The sequence below is a fragment of the Canis lupus genome, chromosome 24 (genome assembly GCF_003254725.2).
Source record: "Canis lupus dingo isolate Sandy chromosome 24, ASM325472v2, whole genome shotgun sequence".
Taxonomy (NCBI): Eukaryota; Metazoa; Chordata; class Mammalia; order Carnivora; family Canidae; genus Canis; species Canis lupus.
In genome coordinates this window covers 15,956,671-15,982,137 of record NC_064266.1, presented here as the reverse complement: position 1 = coordinate 15,982,137, position 25,467 = coordinate 15,956,671, and the positions used below count along the sequence as shown (strand labels likewise).

At 37.8% G+C, this 25,467-nt stretch overlaps 2 protein-coding genes across 6 annotated transcripts in view; one reads left to right on the top strand and one right to left on the bottom strand.

The window, feature by feature from the left end:
* The window catches only part of TRMT6 (tRNA methyltransferase 6 non-catalytic subunit), a 69,410-nt gene extending 68,228 nt beyond the window's left edge, over positions 1–1,182 (bottom strand). Inside the window, exon 1 of the mRNA XM_025469355.3 lies at positions 1,047–1,182. The gene's annotated coding sequence lies outside the window, so the exon portion shown is untranslated. The remainder of the gene's footprint in view (positions 1–1,046) is intronic.
* CRLS1 (cardiolipin synthase 1) lies at positions 17–23,689 on the top strand. Of its 5 annotated transcripts, none has more exons than XM_025469356.3 (7): positions 17–502; positions 3,226–3,363; positions 8,198–8,327; positions 18,157–18,242; positions 19,308–19,376; positions 20,883–20,974; positions 22,718–23,689. In XM_025469356.3, the coding sequence occupies exons 1-7, from the start codon at positions 83–85 to the stop codon at positions 22,803–22,805; spliced, it is 1,023 nt and encodes a 340-aa protein (XP_025325141.3). In that variant the 5' UTR covers positions 17–82; the 3' UTR covers positions 22,806–23,689. The 5 variants fall into 5 exon arrangements, with proteins under 5 accessions (XP_025325141.3, XP_025325142.1, XP_025325143.1 ...); XM_025469357.3 differs by lacking the exon at positions 17–502 and adding an exon at positions 1,190–1,341; XM_025469358.3 differs by lacking the exon at positions 17–502 and adding an exon at positions 1,196–1,330.
* The last annotated feature ends 1,778 nt before the right edge of the window (positions 23,690–25,467 follow it).

The following is a 25,467-nucleotide window of genomic DNA, read 5'->3' as shown; positions in this document are numbered from 1 at the left end:
GCAAAAGCGTCGCGAAGCCGTCGGTCCTTGGCGGCTGCTGGCCACCTGTATAAGCGAGGCGTGCTGGGGTTTGAAAACTGCCATGGAGGCTCCCGAGCTTCTCCGACGCTGCGGAGACTCTGCGGAGCGGGGCTCGCCGGCGCCCCAGGCTGCTGAGCTCTCGCCGCCTGTGTCCTCGCGGCGCGGCGGCAGGGCCATGCTGGCTTCACGCGTGGCGCGCGGCTCGTGGGGGCTCCTTCGCAGCGCGGCCTGGGCGCCGGGGGCGCGGCCGGGCAAGGGGCGCGCCCGCGGGGCCGTGCTGCGCTCGGGGCCGGGCTGCCGGGGCTGCCTGGCGGAGCGCTGGTGGCTGCGCCCGGCCGCGCTCGGCCTGCGGCTGCCTGGCGTCGGCCCACGGGGCCACTGCTCCGGCGCGGGGAAGGCGGCCCCCCGGCCCGTGGCGCGAGGGGACGCCGCCGCCGAGGCCCGGGGCGGCCGATGGGGCCAGGCGAGCGCCGCCAGCTTGGTAGGTACCGGGGAGGCGCGGAGGGGCATCCCCGGGTGGGCGCGCGGGCCCCCGCGGGGGGATCGGACTCGGACGCGAATAACGCGCTCTGACCGGCCCAAGTCGGACGTTTCGGTTCCAGAACCTGTCGGCCGTGCCCTGAAGAGAAGCCCTGGGATGAATTTCAGGGGTGCCAAAGGAGGCCACCGTCAGCCTCGGCGGTCGGGTTAGAATCCCTCCTCCCCTGACTCCCCTTTCCGTCCGCACCTTTAGCTGGACCGGCCTCTGGTTATTGCATTGGTAAAAATAGCCTTCGCTTGTCTTATTAAGTGTGTTTTTGATTCTCTGAAGCCATTCCTCAACGTTTAGGACAAGTCAGTAAGAATTTCTAGAAAAGGAGACAAGCCTCTTGGCTTGTGTATTGACTGTCATTTGACCTTTGTTAACCTTATGTAAGATGAAGGATACTTGAATAAGTCCTACTACTAATTCTTTAATCTCTAATTATAGAAAAAGATTACAACTCTCCTCTTGAGGTAATAGAACAAAATATTTCTCCACTTACCTGTTGAAGTACTGCCCGAGCAGAAGACCCCGGAGCATGAATGTGGGAGAGGTTTTGATGTCATGTTAGCAGGACTCGTGCAATTATTACATCTTCAATTGTTAGGTCTTCAGTGGGCCCTTGGACCGCTTTCATCAGTTGTACAGCATGGGTTGAGGTGGCCACATCCTGGCAGGGGTCTCAGCTCCACTAATAGCTAAAGCATGTCAGGGTTTGAATGCTGGATGCTTTGAGGTTGCCATATCGTGGGTGAAGACCTTCCCAGAACGGCAGTAGTTGGTCGAGTATGCCACAGGTTATCTGGTTGGGTAATCTGAGATTAGCTCTCTTAATTTTATTTTATTTTATTTATTTTATTTTTTTTTTTTTAGCTCTCTTAATTTTAATGTAGAAACTTTTACAAATTTAATGATTAGAAATTAATGAGGTGCTTTAAAGTATTTTATGTGGAGCTAAAAAGAACTTTCTTTCACGGTTCCGACAACATTATAGTTCTGTCGATTAGTTCACCAGATGAAGCGATCTGGCTGTTTGCACCGTGTCTTTTAATTTTGCCCTATGGATATTTCTGACATTCATCGGGGGGCTCTCTCCTGACCTTTTGCTTTGTGATTCGTGTTTCTCAGTCACGAACTATGTGTTTTTCTTCCAAGTTGCTGCAACACTGGATCAGTGTTTGACTAGCTCTGTACCACGTTATGGTAAACAAACTTCTCTTTTTCTCTGGATTCTGAGACACTCTGACCTTTGAACTTCAATTTGGAACGTGTTCCAAGAATGTTACCATTTAATTACATAAGGTGGCCTACTTTCAATACAGGGTCCCTGAGTAGAAGTTTGTGCTGCTTCTTGTTTAGTGATTGTTTCCCGCAGAATGTGAAGTTTTCCTGTAGCTTTCCGTGGCAGTATTCTGGCATCTGACCTCAACAGTAACCTCCAAAACTAAGCTGAATGTTTCTTGCCAGTTTGTTTATACACACAAATTTAGTATCTATAGAGAACTGCTTTTTCTTATGGGATGGTTCATGGAATTTTAAAAGATTTCTTTAGAAATAGAAACTGTCACTTAACTTGAACCTCGACGCTGATTTTTTTTTTTTTAATTGATTAGTGATTAAGAGTAGGGTTAGTCTTGTGAGGAGATAGTCCCATGGGTTGGTAGCCTTCACCAGTGGAGAAAAAGTCCAGGCTTTAGGGAGACATTTTCTTGTAATTATTTCTGTATCCTGTTGGGCAGGGTATCCTAGCTCCACTAGGGCGAGGTTTTTTTAAAATTGAAATATCCTCATGAAACAGATTTTGTTTGGCAAGGAAGTAACGTTTTTCATAGTAGCTGCCAAAGAGCCCTTTTGTTAGTGCCAACTTCAAACAGCTTGGCTCCAAATGAAGTTTCAAGGAATCCTAAAACCCTCAGATTTTAGGTGGGAATCTTAACATTTCATTTTCATGGCTATTTGGAACAGATTTACATTTCTCTTTATTTCCTAAGGCTCTCAATCCCTATTTCTAGCTCCATTTTCTTCCACCAGTTATCCATTTAGCCATGAGATTATGGAATTAAATTATTTTTCCTCTTCAAATGTCCATACACTGTATATAGCATTTAGCCTTCTTTTGATGGGTATGTGCCGAGGAGAGAGGGAGGTTATTTGCAATAAATGTTTTAAGCCAAAATGCCTGGGGTTGATAATTTGCCTTGTTTTTTTTTCTGACATTTCCATCTAGACTGTCTACTTGAAGTATAAGATCTTGAAGTTACATTTTTAAAAGCAGAGTGTTATAAAGTTTGAATTCTAATCATAAAGTCCTATATTAATGCCTTGACCTATATCGTAAATAATACATCTTTGTTCTTTTCTCTCTTTGGGAAACATGTACATATACTCTGTTCTCTATATATGTGTCTCTCCCCACCCCACCCCCGTATATACACACACACACACACACACACACACACTGTATATACTGTCTATATATAGCAGATACTTTAGTCTGTGGACATATGACATATCTTCATCTTTTGTATTCTGGACAGTTTTAGAGCTATGGTCTGTAAACAGTAGATTTTAAAACTCAGAGTACTAAATTTAAAGTTTATGTAGCTTCTGACTCCTCTAAGTTGATGTATTTTTCTAATAAGTTACCATTTAATATAAATTTTGTTGTCTTTGTGTTTCAGTATGAAAACCCATGGACAATCCCAAATATGTTGTCAATGACGAGAATTGGCTTGGCCCCAGTTTTGGGCTATTTGATTATTGAAGAGGATTTTAATATTGCACTAGGAGTTTTTGCTTTAGCTGGTCTAACTGATTTGGTAAGTTGTAAATGTACTCCCCCCCCCCCCCCGCCCCGCCCCGTTTTGCTTTCTTTTCAAATCCCAGGGTCTCTGGTACACTGAAATGGCAGAGACTTAGTCTGTTTTTTCCTAGAAGGAAATCCTCAAGATAAATTTAACCTAGTACTTTGTATAAAGTACTTTGTACTTTAGCATCTGTGTGGGACTCCAATTTTTTAAGTGATCTAAGGAAGGAGGTGAAAGTTGTTGGGAGGCATAGGAGGGGCTGCTTTTTATTTTTGGTTTTTAACTTTTTTGTAAAAGAAAATTTGCCTTTAGAAATTCCCAGGGAGCCAAGTGTTTGCTTTAGGAATAGAAATAAAGGAGAAATGTTGTGAGACTATTTTTCTACTTATTGTGATAGAAATACTCTGATCTGTAACAACACTTAGTTTTACTGGTGGAGGGGGAAACAGTGGGTCACCTGTGACCACGGAGCTTGTAGAAGTCAGAGCTCTACTCAGGTTTATGCTGGTAGGAGGCTATAGGCACACACAGGATTTGGTTTCTGATCCCGCCTCTGCACCCCTCTGAGTGCCTAGCAGAAGGTCCTGTCCTGGGTCAGGCCTTAGGCATCCTTCCTTCTACTCTCCCAGTAGATGGAAAATGAAAAAAGAACCCCTTTATACCACTTTGTCAGTTTTGAGAAAGGGAAGTATTTATTCAGGTTATATCAAATTAGAACTTGGAAAATAATTTTATAGCAGAGGACAAAATACGTGTGAAAGACGCTTTTGGGGCTAACCAGCCATCAGTATGTATGACATTACTTGTATTTATCACCCACCTTGTTGCATAAGGGATTTGAAATGGTTTTTAAAATTACATGTCCTACAAAAACCCAGTAAAGGAAACTGGTGAAAATAAGGAAGAAAAATTTAAAATCAGGGCAAAGTTAAATTGTAGAAATAAATACATTATATCCTCATACAAGACTGGTCTGAGATCCATGTGAGCACCCAGACAGGCAATAATGATTTGGTGCCTCTTCAAACTGATTTATGTTTTAAAAGTATTGCTTGTGATACTTATTTAGTGAGAATGAAGATTAAGTTTCTGTAAATTACAGTTGTACAGTATCTGTAATGTCAGCTATTCCCTTTGAGGTTCACAGAAACAAAATTCCACTCTCCCATTAGCATTGGTGAGCAATATAGAAATAGTGAAGAATTTGCAGGGTAAACAGAGGAGGACATTTGCATTATTATATAGCATTTCCAAATATGCTTTAAAAATAGTCTCTCAAAATAGTTCCCACTTCTTTTTCCAGAGTTTAGCTTCTGTTTGTTACTATTTCTCCCCATTTTCACAGTCTTTCTTTTTTTTGGTTCCTCCTTTATCTCTTCATGAAGCCTGAAGGCCTCCACTCAGACACACTCCAGGTCTGTCAAAGGCCATTGTATTGATAATGGATTTTTTTTTTTTTAATGTAACAAGATCTTTTTGTTACTGGATTTGCTCTTCTTTTGTTTGTACCTTTTTTAAGCTGCCACAGGAGACTGCAATATTCACCAAACTCAGGCCTCATTTACATTTTTCAAAATCCGTGTGGCAGTGTATGTGAAAACCTAAGTTATTTGGCACTGTATTTCACATTTACTTCATGGAGGTTTTGATGCCTCTAGATTGCCCACTGGGCAGATGGCTGGAGTCATGGAGGGTTTAAGCAGGGGAATGACCAGGCCTGATTTATGTTGTAAATGGGAAAGAAGTTGTAGGAAGGCAAGAGTGGAAGCAGAGAGGCCAGTTAAGGAGCTTACAGTTACATAGGGGAGTGGCAATGATAGTAGCTTGGACTGGGGTGGGAGTTTGGGGAGAAGTGAATGAATTTGGGATATGTTTTGAAGATAGAGTTGATTTGTCAATGGATTGTTAATGTGTAGTGAGGGAATTATGTCTGATAGGCTGTTACTTTTATTTTTTAACAACTGGTGCATGAAGGTAACAGTTTTGTGATGAACAACACTCTGTAGGACAGAGTTAAAAAGTACCAAGCGTTGTTGTGCCTGTCGACAGAGAGAGGTATTAGTTGGGTAGTAGTAGTTTGGAGTTGGAAGAAGTCAGGGTTACAGATAAATGTGAGAGTTATCAGCTGTGGATGGTCAAGTCTGGGTGAAGTCAGGCCGGGTTACAGAAGAGACAGAGTCAGAGAAATGAGCAGTTAAGTGGAGCAAAAGTAAAGGAGCCAGTAAAGGACACTGAGAACAGCTGGTGAGAAAGGAAGAAAATTAGGCCATCAGGTGTCCCAGAAGTTAAGTGAAGTCATTGCTTCAATTGTGTTGAGGTCAGGTATGCTAAAAGTGTAGAATTCATTGGTGATCTTGATGAGAACCCTCTTGAGGAGTAGAGACAATCAGAGTGGTTGGCAACAAACGTGAGGTATAATGACAATTATAGATTTCAAAGATACTGTTTTGAAAAAGCTTTGCTTTGTAGGGATATAGGGAAGTAGGGTCAAGGAAGGCTAGTTTTTAAAGCTATATATCCTGGGGAAATTTTTGTTGTTAATTAACTGGTTAACTAAATGATCAAATAGAAAGGAGGAGCTTGATGCAGGAGACATGGGGGAGAAGAGAGGCAAATCACAGAAGGTGAGAGGGCCTGCGATCATGAATCAGGGAAAGGCAGAGAATGTGTATGGATGCAGCAGGTAGGCGGTGGACTTGTGGGTGGGAACAGTGCTGACAATCTTGTTTCTGTTTTTCCAGGAAAGTATAGATAGGATCATAAGAGTGAGAGGCTTTGGGAATGAAGGAGGAGTAGGCTTGAAGTGAGAACAGACAGTGTGAAAAGAGAAGGTAAACAAGCAGATGTGGGATTGCCAGGCAGTGCTGAGTGCCCATGGGAGATTTATAGTCTTGAATTGGAAGTGAGACACCCACTTAAGTATTCTTGAGCACTGGTCAGTTGATTAGGTGCAGGCCTGGAGTTAAGTACATGGATAGCTGTGTGTAAGCAGGGTGGATGAAGAGTGAAGTAAGGGAGTTACAGATATTTGCAAAGGAGCAGTGATGTTGATGACCTTGGAATCTAATGTAGGTAGAGGAACAGGGAGATCCAGATGGGAGTGCTAGTAAAAAAGTGGAAGGTGTTGACGTTCTTTGAGATCAAAAACTGAACTGAAACCTGGATCTACTAAGGCCCTGATGCCAACCAAGTTCCAGGTACTTTCTGTTAGACATTGTTACATGTATATTTATAAGAAAGTAGGTTCTTTCTGTTGCTGTAGTAATAGCTAGTTAAGTGCTCTTGAGGATTTACTAAGTACTAAAGAAGTATTAATCCCATTATGTCCTGAAGACAATCAACCCTTTGAGGTGGGCTATACAGATGAGGAAAGGGATGCTTAGGCCAAATAATTTCCCCAAGGTCATATAGTAAATGGTTGAGCCAGGACTTGAACCAGTTATGTTCTGCTGCCAAAGAGCAAGTTCTTAACCATAGTTCTTTAGTACTACTATCTCTAACTCACTACAATACTTACGATATGGTTCTGTAGTACTGCTATCTCGAACTCACTACAATACTTAGGATATAGAGGACTTATTTATCCTTTAAAATGCACGTGTTTAATTATGTCTAAGTTACTTTCTCCTTGGAAATAGGACTAGAAAATTCAAACATTTGTTAAAGCTTGAAGTTAAATAAAATGAGTAAAAGTCAAGTAGAGACTTGGAAAGCCAGAAAATAACCCCCCTTATTTAATGGGAATAGGTGATAGATACTTGGTTTCAATTCATCTTGTGGCCCCAGGTGATTGGCTCTTTCCATTTCTCAAGTGAAGCTAGAGATCTGGATTTTTGTGGTAAGACTGTGACTATTTAAATATTGGCAACTAATTTACATTTTTAAAAGCTCTGGGTGGGTTAAACAAAAAGCTGCTGCCAGGCCCCAATTGGCCCATTGGTAACCATGTGTGACCTCTGCTTTGAGATATAATTTATTTCCAGGAATAGTGAGTAAGCAATTTGCGTATCAAAATTTTTAAGTAGGCCAGGTACAGAAGACCGATTTTTTTGTTTTTAAGAGATTTATTTATTTATTTATTTTAAAGGAGCGAGAAAATGCGCACATGCCTGTGAGGGGAGGGGCAGAGGGAGAGAATCTCAGGCAGGTTCCTCAGTGAGCCTGGAACTGAATGTGGAGCCTCTGAATGTGGCTTACTCTCATGACCCACGAGATGATTACCTGAGCCAAAACCGAGAGCTAGATACTTAGCTGATTGAGCCACCTAGCTGCCCCCTGAGGATTGAGTTTTTTATTCACGTACAGTCAGACATGGAATTAACAGTTGGACTAAACAAAAAAGAAAAATAGTAATAGTGAAAACTTAGAGTATTGGGTCATATCTTAGAAAAGTAGGTAGGAGTAAAAACCAAAGTCTAACAGTTAAAAGGTAGGCCTCGTGAGCAAAAGCAGCCATTTTGGCTGTAGTGAAATAGCCCAAGGAGGGGCTCCTAATCCATGCTCCTAATCCATGTCAGCCATGCTTTCAGTGGGGTTTTTTTGGGTTCCTTAAATCTCTAAATTTGTGTTTGGGTTCAACCCACAAAGAGGCCTTATGAAAAGAAAAGAAATACCGGGAGGCCTTGAGAAAGAAAAGTACTGTAGAAAAGTGAAATTATTTATAGACTATTTGGCAATTTGAAAACTAAACATATACCAGTAAAAGAATGAGAAGATTTGGGGGTAAGAAATAGAAGAGGTTTTATTAACATTTTAAAACAGAGTTGTTATCCTGGTATCTATTAACCTTCAAAATATCTACTTTGTACCTATTATGACATTTATTAAAAAAAACTTCTATTTTCAGTTGGATGGATTTATTGCTCGAAACTGGGCCAATCAAAAATCAGCTTTGGGAAGTGCTCTTGATCCACTTGCTGATAAAATACTTATCAGTATCTTATATGTTAGCTTGACCTATGCAGATCTTATTCCAGGTAAGAACGCCATCATGCGTACTTTTAAATAGCATAGCGAAGAATGACATTAGTCAGTTTAGGATTTCTCTTGATTGAGAGATGTTTAATTTTTGTTCCAAAAGTATATTTTTCAACTTTAAACTGTTTCCCTAATTTTAAACTATTGAACTGTTTTGCTTGTCAAGCTGTTATTTTACTTTAGAATTTGTGTCCTTGTTTTATTAGTAGAATCTGTTGTTTTCTTAGATTGTTTAAATTTAAGCAAATATTATTTCACATTACCAATTCATATTAGTTTAGAACTTTTTGAAACCATAAGTTTATATTCTTAGTGCCTGGCTTTTTTTTTTTTTTTTTTTTTTTTTTTTTAAATTTTTATTTATTTATGATAGTCACACACAGAGAGAGAGGCAGAGACACAGGCAGAGGGAGAAGCAGGCTCCATGCACCGGGAGCCCGACGTGGGATTCGATCCTGGGTCTCCAGGATCGCGCCCTGGGCCAAAGGCAGGCGCCAAACCGCGGCGCCACCCAGGGATCCCAGTGCCTGGCTTTTTGAAAGCAATTTAAAGTTTTCTTAAATCTATTACTTATTAAGTATAGTTTCATCATAAAAAATGAGAGTTCTGAAATCCTGAAAATGTTTATAAAATTCTACATCACTAGTTTTACTTAGAAATTATTACACAATTTCAAATCATAGATACAGTTTGTACATTATCTGAATACTCTTAACAAAATTTTACGATCTTCTGCTTTGTATTTTGCATGTACTTTTCTGGTGGTTCATTTTATACTTAAGCTGTATTTCTCAGTTTTTCTCCCTTTGTTTAGATTAACCTGTTAATTTCCAAGTATTAGAAATAGAATCTGAGAATAAAGCAAATGCTGCCACATGGTCTTTCAATAGCATGTTATTATTGTCATTTGATAGGAAGAAGTGTAATGGGGTTTCAGTCTAGTCTCCTCAGTCTACAGGTTCTTTTTCTCGTTTACTTTTAGGCTTTTAAATTCCCATACTAAATTTAAAAATTGGGTTAATGTTTCTTTCCTTTGAAAGTCAGAATTTTGGTGTGTATATGGTTGGGGGTGTTGAAGGGGCAGGGGTACTCTCATTCTAATATAATTTGTTGGGGGGAGAAAGGAACCTAAAGAGCATTCTGTTGACATTATTCAAAATCCAAATGATCTTGTATGTGTGTGTATATACTTTCCTGCCTCCAGTTTTTTGAGTTATTTTGTATTTTGTTACATTATTATGCAAAGGTTGGTCAGACATTTCCCTTTTGAACAAAGAAACTGTATCCAGGTTTTAGTATAATAGATACTATTGCTGTGAGATTTACCTAAATAATTGGTGTAGGTTGCTTTGCAAGCTGAGAATTTTCTTTTGCTATTATTCTGGAAATTTCTGTCGTCTCTCTTCTGTGTTGGGTCTATTTTTCTAAGCTCCCATGGTTTCCTTTTGGTGGAGTGCGATCTAGTTTCCTGTGCAAGGATGCAGCGTGGCAGCCAGAGTTTTAGAGTCCACAATGTCTTTATTCTAAAGACACTTAAAATGTGTTTATTCTACCTCCATACTTGATTGAGATTTGAATTGGATGTAATTTTCGATTGCAGATCATTTTTACTCAGGATTTTTGAAGACCCTGTCCTATAGACTTCCAAATTCCATTTTGCTGTTGAGATGTCTCATGCCATTCTGGTACCTTTTCCTTTATATGTGATCATGTTTTGTATTGGAAAGTTTTCAGAATTTCTTTTGTTGTTTACATTTTTCTAGTTGATATTTTAGAAAAAAATTATCTTTCCTAAAAATTTTCTAGCTATTTCTGTGGGTACCAGATTATCCCAGCACTTTTTTTTTAAAAAAAAGATTTTATTTATTTATTCAAGAGAGAAAAAGCAAGCAGCGGGAAGGGCAGAGGGAGAGGAACAAGGAGCTTCTGTGCTGAGTGTAAAGCCTGATTCAGGGCTCAGTCCCACAACCCTGAGATCACCACCTGAGTGGAAACCAAGAATTGGATGCTTTAATGACTGAGCCACCCAAGCACCCCTATCCCAGCATTTTTTATTGAAAAATCTGTACTTTATAAACTCACTGCAATGTCCATATATACGTGGGTTCATTTCTGGGTTGTCTTAGTTGTTCCCCATTGAGTTGTCTACTTTTGCACTAGTACCATTGTAATTATTACTGCTTTGCTAAAAGTCTTGATATCTAGTAGAATAAATTCTTCCATCTTTGATATTCTTAGCTGTTTCCATTTTGTGTATAAACTTTATTTTTTTAAAATAACATATTTTAAGTTTATTTCAGCAATCTCTGCACCTAACATGGGGCTCAAACTCAGGACCCTGAGATCAAGAGCTCCATGCTCTACCAACTGAGACTGCCAGGCGCCCCTGTTTGTCAATTTTAGAATCAGCTTTTCAAATTCCCCAAAAAAGCCTGTTGGAATTTTAATTGGGATTGTATTGAGTTTATAGTTCTACTTGAAAGAATTGATATCTATACAGTATTGATCTTCCAGTTCACAGACATGATATATCTACTCTATTTAGTCTTTTTAAAATGTCAGAATGTAGGGCATCTCCGGTGGCACAGCGGTTTGGCGCCGCCTGCAGCCCGGGGTGTGATCCTGGAGACCCAGGATCCAGTCCCACGTCGGCTCCCTGCATGGAGCCTGCTTCTCCCTCTGTCTGTGTCTCTGCCTCTCTATGAATAAATAAATAAAATCTTAAAAAAAAAAAAAAACCAAAAAACTATTTAAAAAATAAATAAATAAAATCTTAGAATGTTTTCTTTGGAGAGGTGGAAACCAATTTATTAGTTTTATTCTGTGTTGCTTGTTAATTTTGATGCTTTACTATTTCATTTTGTAATAACTGCCTGTTGTTGATAGGATAAAAATCCTTTCTATTTCTGATGTTGATTTTTGTGTCTAGCAAAACTTGTTAAACTCTTACTCTAATATAAATATAAATTCTCTTGGATTTTCTACATCCTCAATTATATAATATCTGTAATTAATAGTATGTTTCTTCTTTTTCAATTGTTTTCCTTTTCTATACTGCACACTATAGTGTTGAATAGGAATGGTGTCTGTGTTTTGTTTCCAGTTTCAAAAGGAAAGTTATCAACATTTCACTGTTAAATGTTTCCTGTAGGGTTATATAGATATCCTTTTTTTAGGATACAGAAGTTCACTTCTATTTGGAGTTTGCTAGGCGTTTTAATTAGTAGTAGATATTAAATTTTATCAAATTTTTTTCTTCATGTATTATGAGAGTCCTGTTTATTCATTTTGAGCCGTTAATGTGTGGTGAATTATGTTATTGATTTTTCTAATGTTAAAACAGTGTGAAATTCCTGGTGTAAATCCAATTTGGTCATGACAGATTACGAAAATATTGCTAAATTTGGTTTCTACTATTTTGTTGAAGATTTTGTTTCAATATTTACAAGATGGGCCTGGATTTTTTTTCTCTGAATATCCAACAGGTATACTTTAGGTTTTATTATCAAATATATATTAACCTCATAAGAGTTAGGAAGTCTTTTTTTCCCCCATTCTTGGGAAATATTTGTGTGAAATGCAGTATTCCTTCTTTAAATGTTTGGTAGAACTTATTGAAGCACTGAGGACTGGAGTTTAGGAAAGAGTTTTCAAATAGGTGATGCCTATTTTTTTGTTATAGGATGATTCAGATTTTCTGGTTCATCTTTTGTCTATTTGGTAAGTTACAGTGTTTTTCTAAGAACTTGTCCATTACAACTACGTTTATAAAGATTTACTAGCAACTCTTTATGGTATCCACATTAACTTTCTGATATCTGCAGGATATGTAGTAGTGTTCCCCTCTTCATCCTGATTATTAGTTTGTCCTTTCTTTGTTTTTTTCCCTTGAATTGTCTTAATAGAAATGTGTCACTTATGAATCTTTTCAAAGAACCAACTTTTTCTGATATGCTTACTACTTTGTTAAATATTGCTCTTTTCTTCAGGTTTCCCTTGCTGTTCTTTTTCCAACTTCTTTAGATTGCATTTGTTTAGTAGAAATATAATGGGAGCCAAATATATAACTTAAAATTTTCTAGTAGCCTATTAAAAACAAAAGGGAACAGGTAAATATACTTTTAATAACACTTAACCTTCTAGATCAAAAATATCATTTCATTGTGTAAACCATAAAAAATTAGTGAATTTTTCTTCATACTATGAACTCAAAAGCCAGTGTCTAGTTTTCACTTACAACACCTCTCATTCAGACCAGCCACATTTCAGGTGCTTTATCTTCCCACATGGGTAGTGGCTGTTTTATTGAACGGCACAGCTGTAGATGAATATTTAACTCATTCCTTTAAGCTTTTCTAAAGCTGGCATTTAGGGCTGTACATTTTGTCTTAAGTATTCCTTTCACTGCATCTCATATGTTGGTAAAATATGCCGTTGCCATTATTGAGTTCAAAAGAATCTATTTTCATTGTAATTCTTTCTTTGACTTAAGGGGGTTAATAAAAGTTAATTTGTGGACTTTTCTAGGTATCTTTTTATTATTAATTTCAAGCATAATTACCTTATATCCAAAGAACATGCTCTGCTTTTAGCCCTTTGGCCCAGTATACAATCATTTTATAAACATTTTACATGTGCTTCAAATGACGGTGTATGTGGTAGTTGGGCATGATGTTATTTATATATTTATTCATTTGATCAAATTTTAAATCCTGACATTTAAATCTTTACTGACTTCTGTTTGGTCTACTTGTTCAGTTACTGAGAGAGAGAGTAGGTTAGTTTCTCACTAATTCCTACCTGTGTAGTTTTCCATTATTTTTCTTTGTGTCTCATTTTTGCTTTGTGTCTTTTGAAGTCATGCTGTTAAGTGCATACGAATTAGATTTCTTTGTCTTCTTGGTAAATTGAATGCTTTATTATGAAGTGTGGCCCTCCATATCTTCAGTAATGATTATTGCCTTAAAGTCTTGTTGAATATTGCTAGAACTGCACTAGCTTACTTGTGGTCAGTGTTTGCCTGATAGATAAATCACTTTCAACTTCTCCATATTTTTATATTTTAGATATTTCTTGTAAATAGCATAAAGATAGATGGGTTCTCTTTATCCAGTCTAAAAATATTTTCTTTCAACTAGAACATTTAATCCATTAACGTTTACTGTGATTACTAATGTTTGTGTAGCAGTCTTCCATTTTCTGTGTTTCATTTGGCTCATATGTGTATTTCTACATCTATATAGATTTTATCATTATACTTGTTTTCCCTGTGTGCCAGTTGGCAGTGTTATATACTGTTTCCACTTAGTTATTCTCAAAATTATATCATTCATCCTTATCAAAATTCAGTGTTAATGAATCTGCACCATGGGCCCCTGCTTTACCTCCATTTATTCTTTTCTCAACTTAGGTTATTGTTGCCGTACTTTACTTTTATATACTTCTTAAACTCACATGATACTGTTTTTCCAGTGTTCATTTAGATGTATCTTCATATTTACTTTTTTTCTGGCTTACATTGTTTGGTGTATCTCAGACCTTCCATCTAGGATCATTTTCCTTTTGTCTAAAGTCTAGCTCTAGAAATCTCTTTAATATTGGTCAGCTGGTGGTAGGTACATTCCTGTCTTTTGTGTCTCTGAAAATATTTTTATTTTACCTTTATTCTTTTGTGTATATGAGAACATTTTATTCTTTTGTATGTGTGAGAATATTTAAGTTCCAGTCTCCTAGCAGATTTCAGTTAATACAATACAGTGAAATCAACTCTAGTCACCATGTTATACATTAGATCCTCGGACTTTATTCATCTTAAAAGTGAAAGTTTGCACCCTTTTATCAACCTCTCCCTATTTATCTGGCAACCACTTTTTTACTTGCCACTCTGGCAACCACTTTTTTACTTGCCATTTCTATTTCAGATTTTATTTTATTTTTTATATTCCACATATAGGTGATACTGGGCAGTATTTGTCTTTCTTTGATTTTCCCTTTGTTCTTAAAGGATATTTTTATTGAGTGTAGAAGTCTGGGTTAGTAGTCATTTCAGCATATTTAATATACTGTTCAATTTTCATTTCTGTTGGTATATAAGAAGCCAACTGCTAATCCATTTCTATTTTGAAGGTAAGTTTTTTTTACTCTGGCTGCTTTAAAGATTTTCTCTTGGTCTTTGGGGTTTTCCACAGTTGCATAGTGATATATCTTGGTATGAGTTTCTTTTTTATTTATCTTGCTTGGGATTTGTTGGGCTTTTAATGATATTGTTAATCAGTTTGAATTAAAGTAGCTCTTACTAATAAACTTAGAACTGGGAAATTTGAGTTCTCTTCCCATTCTCTTTGTGACTTTTTCTTTTCATTCCTTCACTGTCATTTTAGAAGGGTTTTAGGGGAAGAGATGGTATATATGCTGTCTTGCATCTTATTTTTATACTGCTTGCATTTTTGTAAAAGTTCCATCCACCTTGATTTGGATAGCTTTGTTGTCTTCAAGAGTAAGAAATGTGCTTTCTTCCTCAGCTAGGATAATAAACAAGTCTGCTTTTCTCTTTGCTCTTTCTATGGGAGGAGAGATAAAGATGAAAATAATTTATTTCATTTGTTATAACAGTCTGGATGTGAGCTAAGTTAATTTTTACTTATGTGCGTTTGTTCTGCTATATTTACTAAATTACAGTTCCTTTCTATATCTTGTATTATTTTTGGTTTACTGTATAGCAAATTCTTATTGCTGATTTGAATTGATTTCTGGAATAATTATTGTTATTTTCAATGTAATGTATGATATTGATAATGACCACTTGTAATATGTAAAAGTAACTTTGTCTTATTAATTTCCCTTGAATGCTAATAAAATTTGCCTGTAATGTACTCCTTTGTTGCAGACATTACCTATTTCAGATAGGATTAGCAAGTAGGGAGGAAAACCTTGGGGCAATCCTTGACACATTTTACACCCTTCTACCCTCACTAACACACTGACATACTCTGATAGGCAAAAATGAAAACTGTTTGAGCCCTGGAAATAAAGGGAAGGGAAGGCTGGAGAGAAAGGAGGAATAGTTAGAAGATGCAGAAGCCAGGGAACTGAATAAAATTGTCCAAAGGACCAAAGTAAGAACCTGCATATAATACTGTCAGTTGGCAGAGGCCTTAGAGAGCACCTGGTGAGGCAGGGTCCTAGCCTGGCTCTGCATGCGAATCCTCCAGGTAGGTAGCTTCTTTCATCTGTGCTTCTATGATGCTCTTCCAGAGTGATTGTGTGGTGGGCAGTCAGTTTGGAGAACACTTCATTTCTGTTAACAGTTATTTCTACCACCAGACTGTTACAGATGGTAAGCTGAGTCCAGAGATGCTAATCGCAGTTCACACTGCTGGTTTGAAGCCTCATACACTGACCAGAGCATAGGCTATGAATTCCTTAGACCTAGGTTCTATTCCTAGGTTTCTGGCTATATGTACTACTTACTCTACTGTACTGCTGTACTACTTGCTAGTACTAGTATTGGCTGTACTACTCACTAACTGGTGACCTTGGCCAGATTATATAATCTGCCTAAGGCTGGTTTTCCTTATCTGTAAAATGGGGGTAATGATGGTCCCTGTTTTGTGGAGTTGATATATAGATTAAATCATATGTATGAAATGCTTAAAACAGTGCCAGATAATAAATGGCAATTTGGGTTGTTGCTAGTTAGAAGAAGAACCCAAATCTTTGTAGTTTATTGAATTGCCTCATCTCTTTTGCAGAAACTTCTTATTTAGGATTAAATCCTAGCCTCTTTTCCCCTGTGACTAAATACACTAACAGGTGTTTTTTGTCTTCTAGAGTTATGTTTAGCAGGCTTACTCTATGTAATTTGCATGAGTTTGCTGCATCTTAAAATCTGATGGTTAGAATTTGCTAGCTAATGATTGCTGTAGAAAAGTCTGTTTTACAGACACAAAAATGCTTCTAAAAATCATAGCTGACTTGTTTTGTTACTTGGCTCAGACAGCTGTGTCTTTTGTGTGCTCCAAATGCCATGACTTGAGTGGTAGATAAGTATTTTCTCTTTCAGATAGTCATGTCATTAAGGATTGGCCAACGATCTATACTTACATCATAGCCATAACCAGTAGAGATTTAAATTATAATCTGTAATTAGAGTCTACTCAAGTTGCAGAATGAATAGAATGTCAGAACTGGAGAGGATCATAAATATGATCTCAAAAGTAATTCATAAAAGAGCTGTTTGGAAGTATTATGGAAGGGATACACATAACCCTCTTTTAATTTGAAGCAATTTGAGTGTCAGGACCTTTTTCTTTTTTAAGAAATATTTTTTCTAATAAAAGTAATGTATGTTCATATTTAAGACTTCCTACAGTGTAGAGAATGTGAAATGAAACAGAACCTCTGCCATCCCATTATTATTCAGCAAGGGAGCAGGGGTTCTTTGGGTATCAATCTAAAATATTTGGGCAGCCCAGGTGGCCTAGCAGTTTAGTGCCACCTTCAGCCCAGGGTTGTGATCCTGGAGACCAAGGATCGAGTCCCACGTCAGGCTCCCTGCATGGAGCCTGCTTCTCCCTCTGCCTGTGTCTCTGCGCCTCTCTCTCTCTCTCTCTCTCTCATGAGTAAATAAATAAAATCTTTAAAAAAATAAATAAAATATTTTGCTTGCTCTGGCTTTGGGGCCATGCTATAGAATGTTTTAGGGGAGGTAAGGAGGAGCTGAGGGAAAAGGGAGAGAGAGAATCTTCAGGGCCTGGATCTCATGACTCTGAGATCATGACCTGAGCCAAAATCAAGAGTTGGATGCTTAACCAACTGAGCCACTCAGGCACCCCCAAGCTATAGAATCTTAAGAATAATGAGAAAACTATCAACTGATTGAATTCTTTTTAAATTAAAATTCATTGAATGGCGGGATCCCCGGATGGCGCAGCGGTTTAGCGCCTGCCTTTGGCCCAGGGCGTGATCCTGGAGACCCGGGATCGAATCCCACGTCGGGCTCCCGGTGCATGGAGCCTGCTTCTCCCTCTGCCTGTGTCTCTGCCTCTCTCTCTCTGTGTGTGACTATCATAAATAAAATAAAAAAAAAAAGATATTAAAAAAAAATTCATTGAATGGGGTAGGAGAAAAAAATAGCAATTTCCTGGATAGGAACTGGCCAGACAATAATGAAAATGTCCAGCTTCACAAGTGTTACATATAGCAAATTTTACTACATGTAAAATAGTCTGGAAGATAGAAGCCATTAGAGCTCCTGAGTCAGCATGATTAGAGTCTTCCATTATCTTTTCTGATCCCTACTGTTTCATTCATTCCATGTGAGCATGGTGATCATTTTTCCAAATGCACAAAGCTGAAGAGTAACAAAGGAGAAAATAGTGGCTGAATTGAGCTGACACTAATACTAATAACTACAGCTTAAAAACATGGGTAAGAAAAAAAAATGGGTAAGAAGGAAAGCAGGCAAGAGGATAGACATTCTGAAAGGCAGGCTTAGACTTTAAAAGCCATAATCTAGGGGGCATGGGGTAACTGGGTGATGGGCACTTGATGGGATGAGCACTGGGTGTTATACTATAGGTTGGCAAATTGAATTTAAATTAAAAAAAAGGAAAAGCCATAGTCTTTCACTTAGAGGGTAGGTTAAAGATGAATATAAAAATCAGTGGTTCACTCTAAGGACCCTAAAACATCAATAAGTATTTTGTTAAAACATTTTTACTTATGTGAAACACCAGTTCATGATAAGGCTGAATGTGGCTTTATTGTATATGTAATACCAGTAATTTTCTAAATCCCAATCAAAATTATTTTACATTTGATTTTCAGTTCCACTTACTTATATGATAATTTCAAGAGATGTAATGTTGATTGCTGCTGTTTTTTACGTCAGATATCGAACTCTTCCAACACCGGTGAGTCTGTTTAAAAAAAAAAAAAAAATTCTTTGGATGCCTGGGTGGCTCAGCAGTTAAGCATCTGCCTTCGGCCCAGGGTGTGATCCTGGAGTCCTGGGATAGAGTCCCACATAGGGCTTCTTGCATGGAGCCTGCTTCTCCCTCTGCCTGTGTCTCTGCCTCTCTCTCTATGTCTCTCATGAATAAATAAAATCTTTTTAAAAATTAATTAAAAAATAAAATTCTTTTATTATTACTTATAACTTAATGTTAAAAGAAAAACCCACTCTGTTGTATCTTGAGTTTAACTTTATGAGACTAATTTATGGCCATTATTTTTTATCCTTTTTCCAAGAATTTTTAAAAACCATACATAACTCTCATCTTGCTATTTAAATCACCCACAATGGTAGTTGTTCAGTGAACACATAAATGATCAGTTTTGAAAAGGCATGTTTATGAGTCAAAACCTTTTTAATTGACAGCACATAAAACCCAGACCAACTTGCCCTATCCATAGTAGCAAACTGTTAGGAGTGGTTATGTAACCAAGCCTCTTTTGCTGCCTGGTTTAGCTTCTGTGGACTGTCTGGAACTAGTTTTTAAAATCAAAGTTGTATGAGCACATAATGGTTTGTTTGCATATTAGTTCATTGCTCTACAGATACTTGAGCATTTAGGGATAGCATAATAACCTCCTCTTTAGTTTCTCAGTCCAGTGAAAATAGCAGGATTTGATTCATTTCATTTTTTCGTCTATGAAAGAAAATAACAAGGGAGATTTATTGAGTTTATTTAGAAAATGGATGTGGTCACTTCAGGATAGTTACTGTGTTAGATTTTTCTAGGAATTGAGTAATCTATAAATTAAAATCTGTTTTCAGTAACCTGTGTATGATTTGAAAAGAATATAGACACTGTTCATTTAGGGTATTAAAAGAAGGTGCAGATAAAGGGCTTGTCTAGCATAGAGCCAGGCATGCAGTGAATACTCAGTCACTATTTATTACATATAATAACAAAATGTTTGTTTTAAACTTGAATGATAAATTGAATAAACTTTATCTTTTTGTCCTCTGCCAGCGAACACTTTCTAAGTATTTCAATCCTTGCTATGCCACTGCTAGGTTAAAACCAACCTTCATCAGCAAGGTAAGAGACACACACATGCTTTTAAGTTACTGCCTTGTAAATGTTTATTATAATGAATATAAACCTTAGTCTGGAGCAGCTGAAAATGAGACCTATTTCATGCACTGAGACTGTAGGAGATAGTGAGGTCATTAACCCAGTTCTTTTGTCCTTTGAGCTTTTGGGGTCTTTAAGCTATGCATTATGTTTTGCCTTTGATGGTCTGAATAGTTAAGTCTCTGCATGAGGTCTTAAGGTCACCGTTTAGGGAAGGGGAGGGAGTGGAATTATAATCTCATCTTGATTGAGATACAAAGAAATTATGGAGGCTCCTTTGTAGTTTCATTACCCTCCTTTCTGTGGTGTAAACACCATAAAATCAGGCTCTTCATTTTCACAATTATTACATGGAAAGGATAGGACAAAGTTTTACTTACTAATAAGCAGCTGCTACTCTTAGTTTTCCATCGAGTCTTACTGAGCCCTTTTCAGGACAGCACCTGTGCCACTCTTTGCATACAGAGAACACACAGTTAATGCCTTAAAGCATGTTTATTTTTCTAGTAGCCTTGGTAAGTTCATTCTAATCATCCTTTTGCCCTATCCTTTGTGACAGAAGTTTAACAGGTTAGGGACCCAGATCATCTTGAGACAGAAGGGTTATTAGTATTATACCTAAAACTTCCTGGGGTGGACTTTTACCTACATTTATGGGTTTGTTTGTTTTTTTGAGGTTCAAGTGACTTATATTTGTATCAAGTACAGTTTGAGTGTAGCACTGCTTAGAAAATGACCCAAAAAGGGCAAGAAGTTCTCCAGTTTTATTATTTAATTTTTTAAGATGAAGTGGAATCCTTGTCTTTAGTTGCAGAATGGACGATAGAGATGCTTCTGTGCACATTTCCCACTGCTTCATACTTATCACACTCTTCCCCAGTACGCTTCTCAGGATGAGTAGGCAGTCTCCAATGCATTTTTGGTTCTGTGTTCTTCCTGTTCTCCTCTGTGGCTTGTAGGGTACGGAAACATGCTCATTTCCTCCAGAGCCTCTCTCATAGAGATAGATGCATTTCAAATTACTGATACCCTAGTGTTTGACCTTTAGGCAAGTGAGGGAGCACTAGATGAAGCGCTGGGTAACTAGGTTCTGGGTTAGGTCCTATAGCCTGCTATAACTACAAGCAAGTTACTTAACTCATTACATTTTCATCTGTGAAGCAGTAACTTTATTATTGCAATGTTCACAGGGCTATTTTAACAGAAAACTGAAAAAGGCAAAGAACTTTGCAACATTATTGAATTGCTATGGAAATTCAAGGTAGTAGTTTTTTCTGACAGATGCCCCTATCCTCACTGTAAAGGGCACCTGTGTAGACAGATGAGTGAGTCGGTTAGTGAAGTTCACATATTACAACACCAAGCACGCTGAGGTTATGTCATGTTACAGCATTGTGGGCTGTGCCCTTGTCTCTTGAGCTTGCAACAGGATCTCCTTGGTACCACTCATTTATGCCTTTTTTTTTTTAGGTAAACACAGCAGTCCAGTTAATCTTGGTAGCAGCTTCTTTGGCAGCTCCAGTTTTCAATTATGCTGACAGCATTTATCTTCAGATACTCTGGTAAGCTAAATGTAGAATTACTCTGAGAATGTCAACAAAATGTCTTATTGTGACAATTTTAGAATTAACTTGGTTCTTACCGTGTTTATTGAGCACTAACTGGGTAAAGCTGGGGGGTATATTTTATGACTGATACTCTTCTGAAGTTTACTATCAAGCATGGGATATAGAAATTACAGAAGCTTTCATGCAAATTAAAAGTGATGAGAGGTATGGATAAAGTATTGGGGTTTGGGGGGAGGGAGGATACTTGTTTCCAGGTAGGGAGAAAAGGGAAAACTTCAGGAAGAAGTGCCATTTGGGGTATATATACAGGGAGAAACTGGGGTAGGCCACTGACGTGAAGATTGGCCCTGAGTAAAGTCCGGTGTAGGAGAGTAGGTTAGGGGAAAGTGCATCCAGCATAGTGGCAGAGGGGCATGGTGGGAGGGAAACTTGGAGAAAGTAGTTTTATTTTTATTTTATTATCCTTAGTTACAGCTTTGAAATGTATCACCTTGAAATCGTGTCAAATTTAAACTTTTGGAGTCCAGATGTGCCCCGTTGAAACCAAAGCACTATGTTTTAGTATACTTTAACTAAAACCTTGCTTGATGCAGTCTGAGCCAGAAAATGGTTAACCAAAGTCAGTTAAGCTAAAGAAGCATTAAAGATGATACACATGCTAAACATTTTATTTTCTAAAATACATGTGTACATTTTTTCTGATTCATTCTACATCTTTTGATAGAGGACTAATGCCTTTTCTTTAAGTATTGATCTGTCTGTGGGAGTGTTCTCATTCTTGACTAAACTATATCCATAGTACAACCTCTCTGATGTTTGTTTTCTGCTTCTTAAAAGTGATATAAGAACTTAAGACATTTGTAAAGCAATCTTACCTAGAAACTTTCTATATTTTTACCATTTTTCCAACCTTTCAACAATCATTGCCTATGTTGACAGTAGTTTTTAGCAACTTACCTTGTTATAAAGTATTTGCAAAATATCTCACTTAGTTCTCAGAAATAGCAACTCTCCCTACATGTATGTTTCATTGGTTCAGGTGGATTTAGATGATCAAACTGGCACAAACAGCTTTGGTAACAAACGAAAATAGTCTCCGGGACATCCCACTCAGCTGGTGGAAGCAGACATGGGTGCACTATAGAAAGTAAGCCCCTAGGCCACGAGTACTCAGCAAGCGATGAACATCACCCATGGAACTTCTAAGGGAATCTGGTTAATTGGCAGTTCACTTAAGGGAAAATCATTAAAACAAACAAACAAAAAACTGGATTTTATTTAAGATGACTCAGATATTCGAATTTTGCTGGGTATTAGCCCAATACCCTAAGCAGCATAGGGCAGTGGAAAAAGCACATGGGCTCTAGAGTTGGAACCATGCCAGGCTCAGACAAGATTCTGTGGCCTGTAGCTAAGTTCTCTGGGGATCCATATGCTGCTCGGTAAGAGAAGGTTGTTGTGAAAATAAGATGATGGCATAAGACACCTAGAATAACGGCTGGGTAAAAATGACAATTGCTAGGATTACCTTTTTCAGGCTCATTAACTAGATTCTATTTGACATGACTAATTCACATGAAATCTTAAAAGCAGTAGCTTTAGCTTCCTATAGCTAAAAGAATTACGCCCGTAGTGTTGTTGCTTATTAAATAGTTCTTACTAAATGTATTTTTTGTGATTCTCATGGTTACTGTGTTTTTGACCTGACAACTAAATTTTTGTTCTCTTCCATAAAAGGTGTTTTACAGCTTTCACCACAGCTGCATCAGCTTACAGTTACTATCATTATGGTCGAAAAACTGTTCAGGTGATAAAAGGGAGATGAAAGCCATCTATCATCATTAGCAAGGAAGCAATATACATCATTGGTGGCAGGGCAAGTGGAAATCTACAGGAGTTTCCGTATTTCGGTGTTCAGCTTGAAAAAGGACTTGTCAGAACAAACCATGTCATCAAAATTTAAGTAATGTGCATTGAAAATAAGCTTGATCATGGGCATATGCAGAATTTCCAATGTATTTTTAAATACAAATAAAACTATAATTTAGAGTTTTTTATCTTAGGTTTCTTGATTAATTTATAAGGTACCAATTATTCCAATTATCATCAGTCACTTTTTAATACATTTTTTTAAAAACATAGTCTAGAGCATGGAAACTGGAGTTGCCACTTCTGTTTAACAGAGTTTAGATTGCTTACAAAGCACTAGGGAATTCCTTGGGTTTAAGTATCTATCTTACACAACTTGGCTACATAATCTTATGTTTGATATTTAAACTGTGTACACATTAATAGTTCATTTGGTTAATATTTGATCAGTTAGGATAATGACAAGGTAGCTTGGCTATGGATGAAGTAAACTTGTAAAGAGATTGAAAATGCAGTAAGTTTTGAAAATAATTAAGATCACAACAGAAGGTATTGAAGTTCATGTTCAGTAGTCTTCCAAACTCTCAGGTGCCTAATAGTTTATGTACTAGGATACCAAGCGACCAAGGTGGTAGAAGTACAAAACCATGTCCATTAGCCTACACCATCCAGGAAGCAGTGAATTATATCTTCCACTGTTTCTAACATAGCAATGTTTGTATGATATTGGAGCCTGTACTCCCATGTAAATAATATGAAACTGTATATTTTTCAAAGGTTTTTAAATTTTTGGGGTATCTTTTGTTAAGATATTAAAGGAATAAAAGAGCTGGAAAAGTACCTTCGGTGGTGGTGTTCTGTATAGCATGCTGTGGTGCTTGCTGTTGTGTTAAGTTTTCTGATTCATAAAGTTCATTCAGATACATCACTTGCAATTACATTGTAAAAATAATTTGTTTGGGACCATCTGACAAAGTCCTGACTGACTACACTTCAATATTTGAAAGAGTGGGAGATGCAGAGAGAGGGAAGAGGAAAGACAATGGCTGTTGCTGGTTGCTTCCTCTTAGCAGTGGAGGCCAGCTGCTGCCAACTGTTGGTATACAAGTGAAAAGAGGATGTAGTAAGACATAAGTGTAATATGGAATGATGCAATGAGATTATCCAGACAGCTTGTTGAGCTGTGTTAAATTAAGATGGGAGTTATAAGAAGCAAAATGCATGCTTCTTGGCAATGGCATCCTTGGATCAGTATGCTCCTTTGTTGCATTTGGTCTTGACTTCCTTGTTCCCAGGCTGGCAGCTGAGTTGCCCTTGGCTTGAAACATACTGAAGCTTGCAGCCAGGGACACTGTCACCAAATCAGACGGAGGGTGGTGTGAGGGAAGAAAAGGATGGCCTCTAGCAGCTGGCCAGTCTCCCTTTCTGGAACCTCCTGTGTAGTGTCATAACTTGGGAGGGAGTAAGGCTGGAGGTGGAGTTCCCACCCAAGAGACACATTGAACATGTCTTGGCACTAGCAAAGTGGGAGCACAAAAATGTTTTAAAATGAGAGAACTCGAGATAGAGTGATTATGGGAAAAATTAGGATTTTGCACTTCATATGTTTATTTCATGGTTTAGTGTTGATGCTGTTTGGAGTTACTTATGTGTTGGACCCAGAGTCTCTTTAATATGAAGGTCTTCATCTGGCTCTGGTTAATAAACCTCAACCCTTAGAAAAAATGGGACAAGTTTCTTGAGGGTTTTGGATATTGGACAGTTGTAAAACATGAATTGTGCTAGTTTGCAAAACACTGGAATTCTATTAGGCATGTTTGAGTGTACATTCATGCATACAGAGTCAAGCACAACAAATTTCATTTTGGTGCCTCCTTTATAAAATAGGATTCGGTCCTGATAGCTAAAAAAGGCATTGGGAGGATTACATGTCTGGAGTCTATGCTAGTCACAATTTTGGCTTTTGCTTTCCAATTTTTAATCACGAGCTGGTAGGTATCTTAAAAGATTGCTTAATCCAGTTCTCATGGGTTACATATGTGATGAAACTTGGAATCACCTTAGAATTTTAGAAAGCCTTTTCAAAACTTCAAATACCTAGTCAGGTCAAACCTGGATATACTGAATTTCTGCAGCATGGTTTTTTTTTTTTTTTTTTTTTTTTGGTGCTACAGCACATTTTGGAAGCAAGATATGTGAGAATCAAACTTGATTTTTTTTTTTTTAAACAAATAAATGCTGGTTGGGTTGAATTGTGTCTCCCCAAAAGATATGTTCAGGTTCTAAGCCCTGGTACCTATGAATGTGACCTTATTAGAAATGGAATCTTTTCAGAAGTAACCCTGGATGATAAAGTCCTATTGGATTTGGGTGGGCCTTAATAAGATGAGGGAAGTTTGACTTTGGGTATATACTGGAAGAAAATGAAATCATCTTGAAGAGGAGATCTGCACCCTTATGTTCACTACAGCATTATTTATAATAGCAAAGACATGGAAATAACCCAAGTGTCAATGGATGAGTGGATAAAACGTGTGTGTGTGTTTATAAAATTTATAGCTGAATGTTACTCAACCTTAAAATGGAAATCCTGCCATGTGTAATGATAGGGATGGAAC

Excerpts from the sequence above, each read along its gene's own strand:
- CRLS1 (XM_025469356.3), top strand. The coding sequence starts at position 83 with ATGGAGGCTCCCGAGCTTCTCCGACGCTGCGGAGACTCTGCGGAGCGG. Across the intron at positions 503-3,225 it reads AGGCGAGCGCCGCCAGCTTG|TATGAAAACCCATGGACAAT; the intron begins GTAGGTACCGGG and ends TTTGTGTTTCAG. Across the intron at positions 19,377-20,882 it reads AACCAACCTTCATCAGCAAG|GTAAACACAGCAGTCCAGTT; the intron begins GTAAGAGACACA and ends TTTTTTTTTTAG.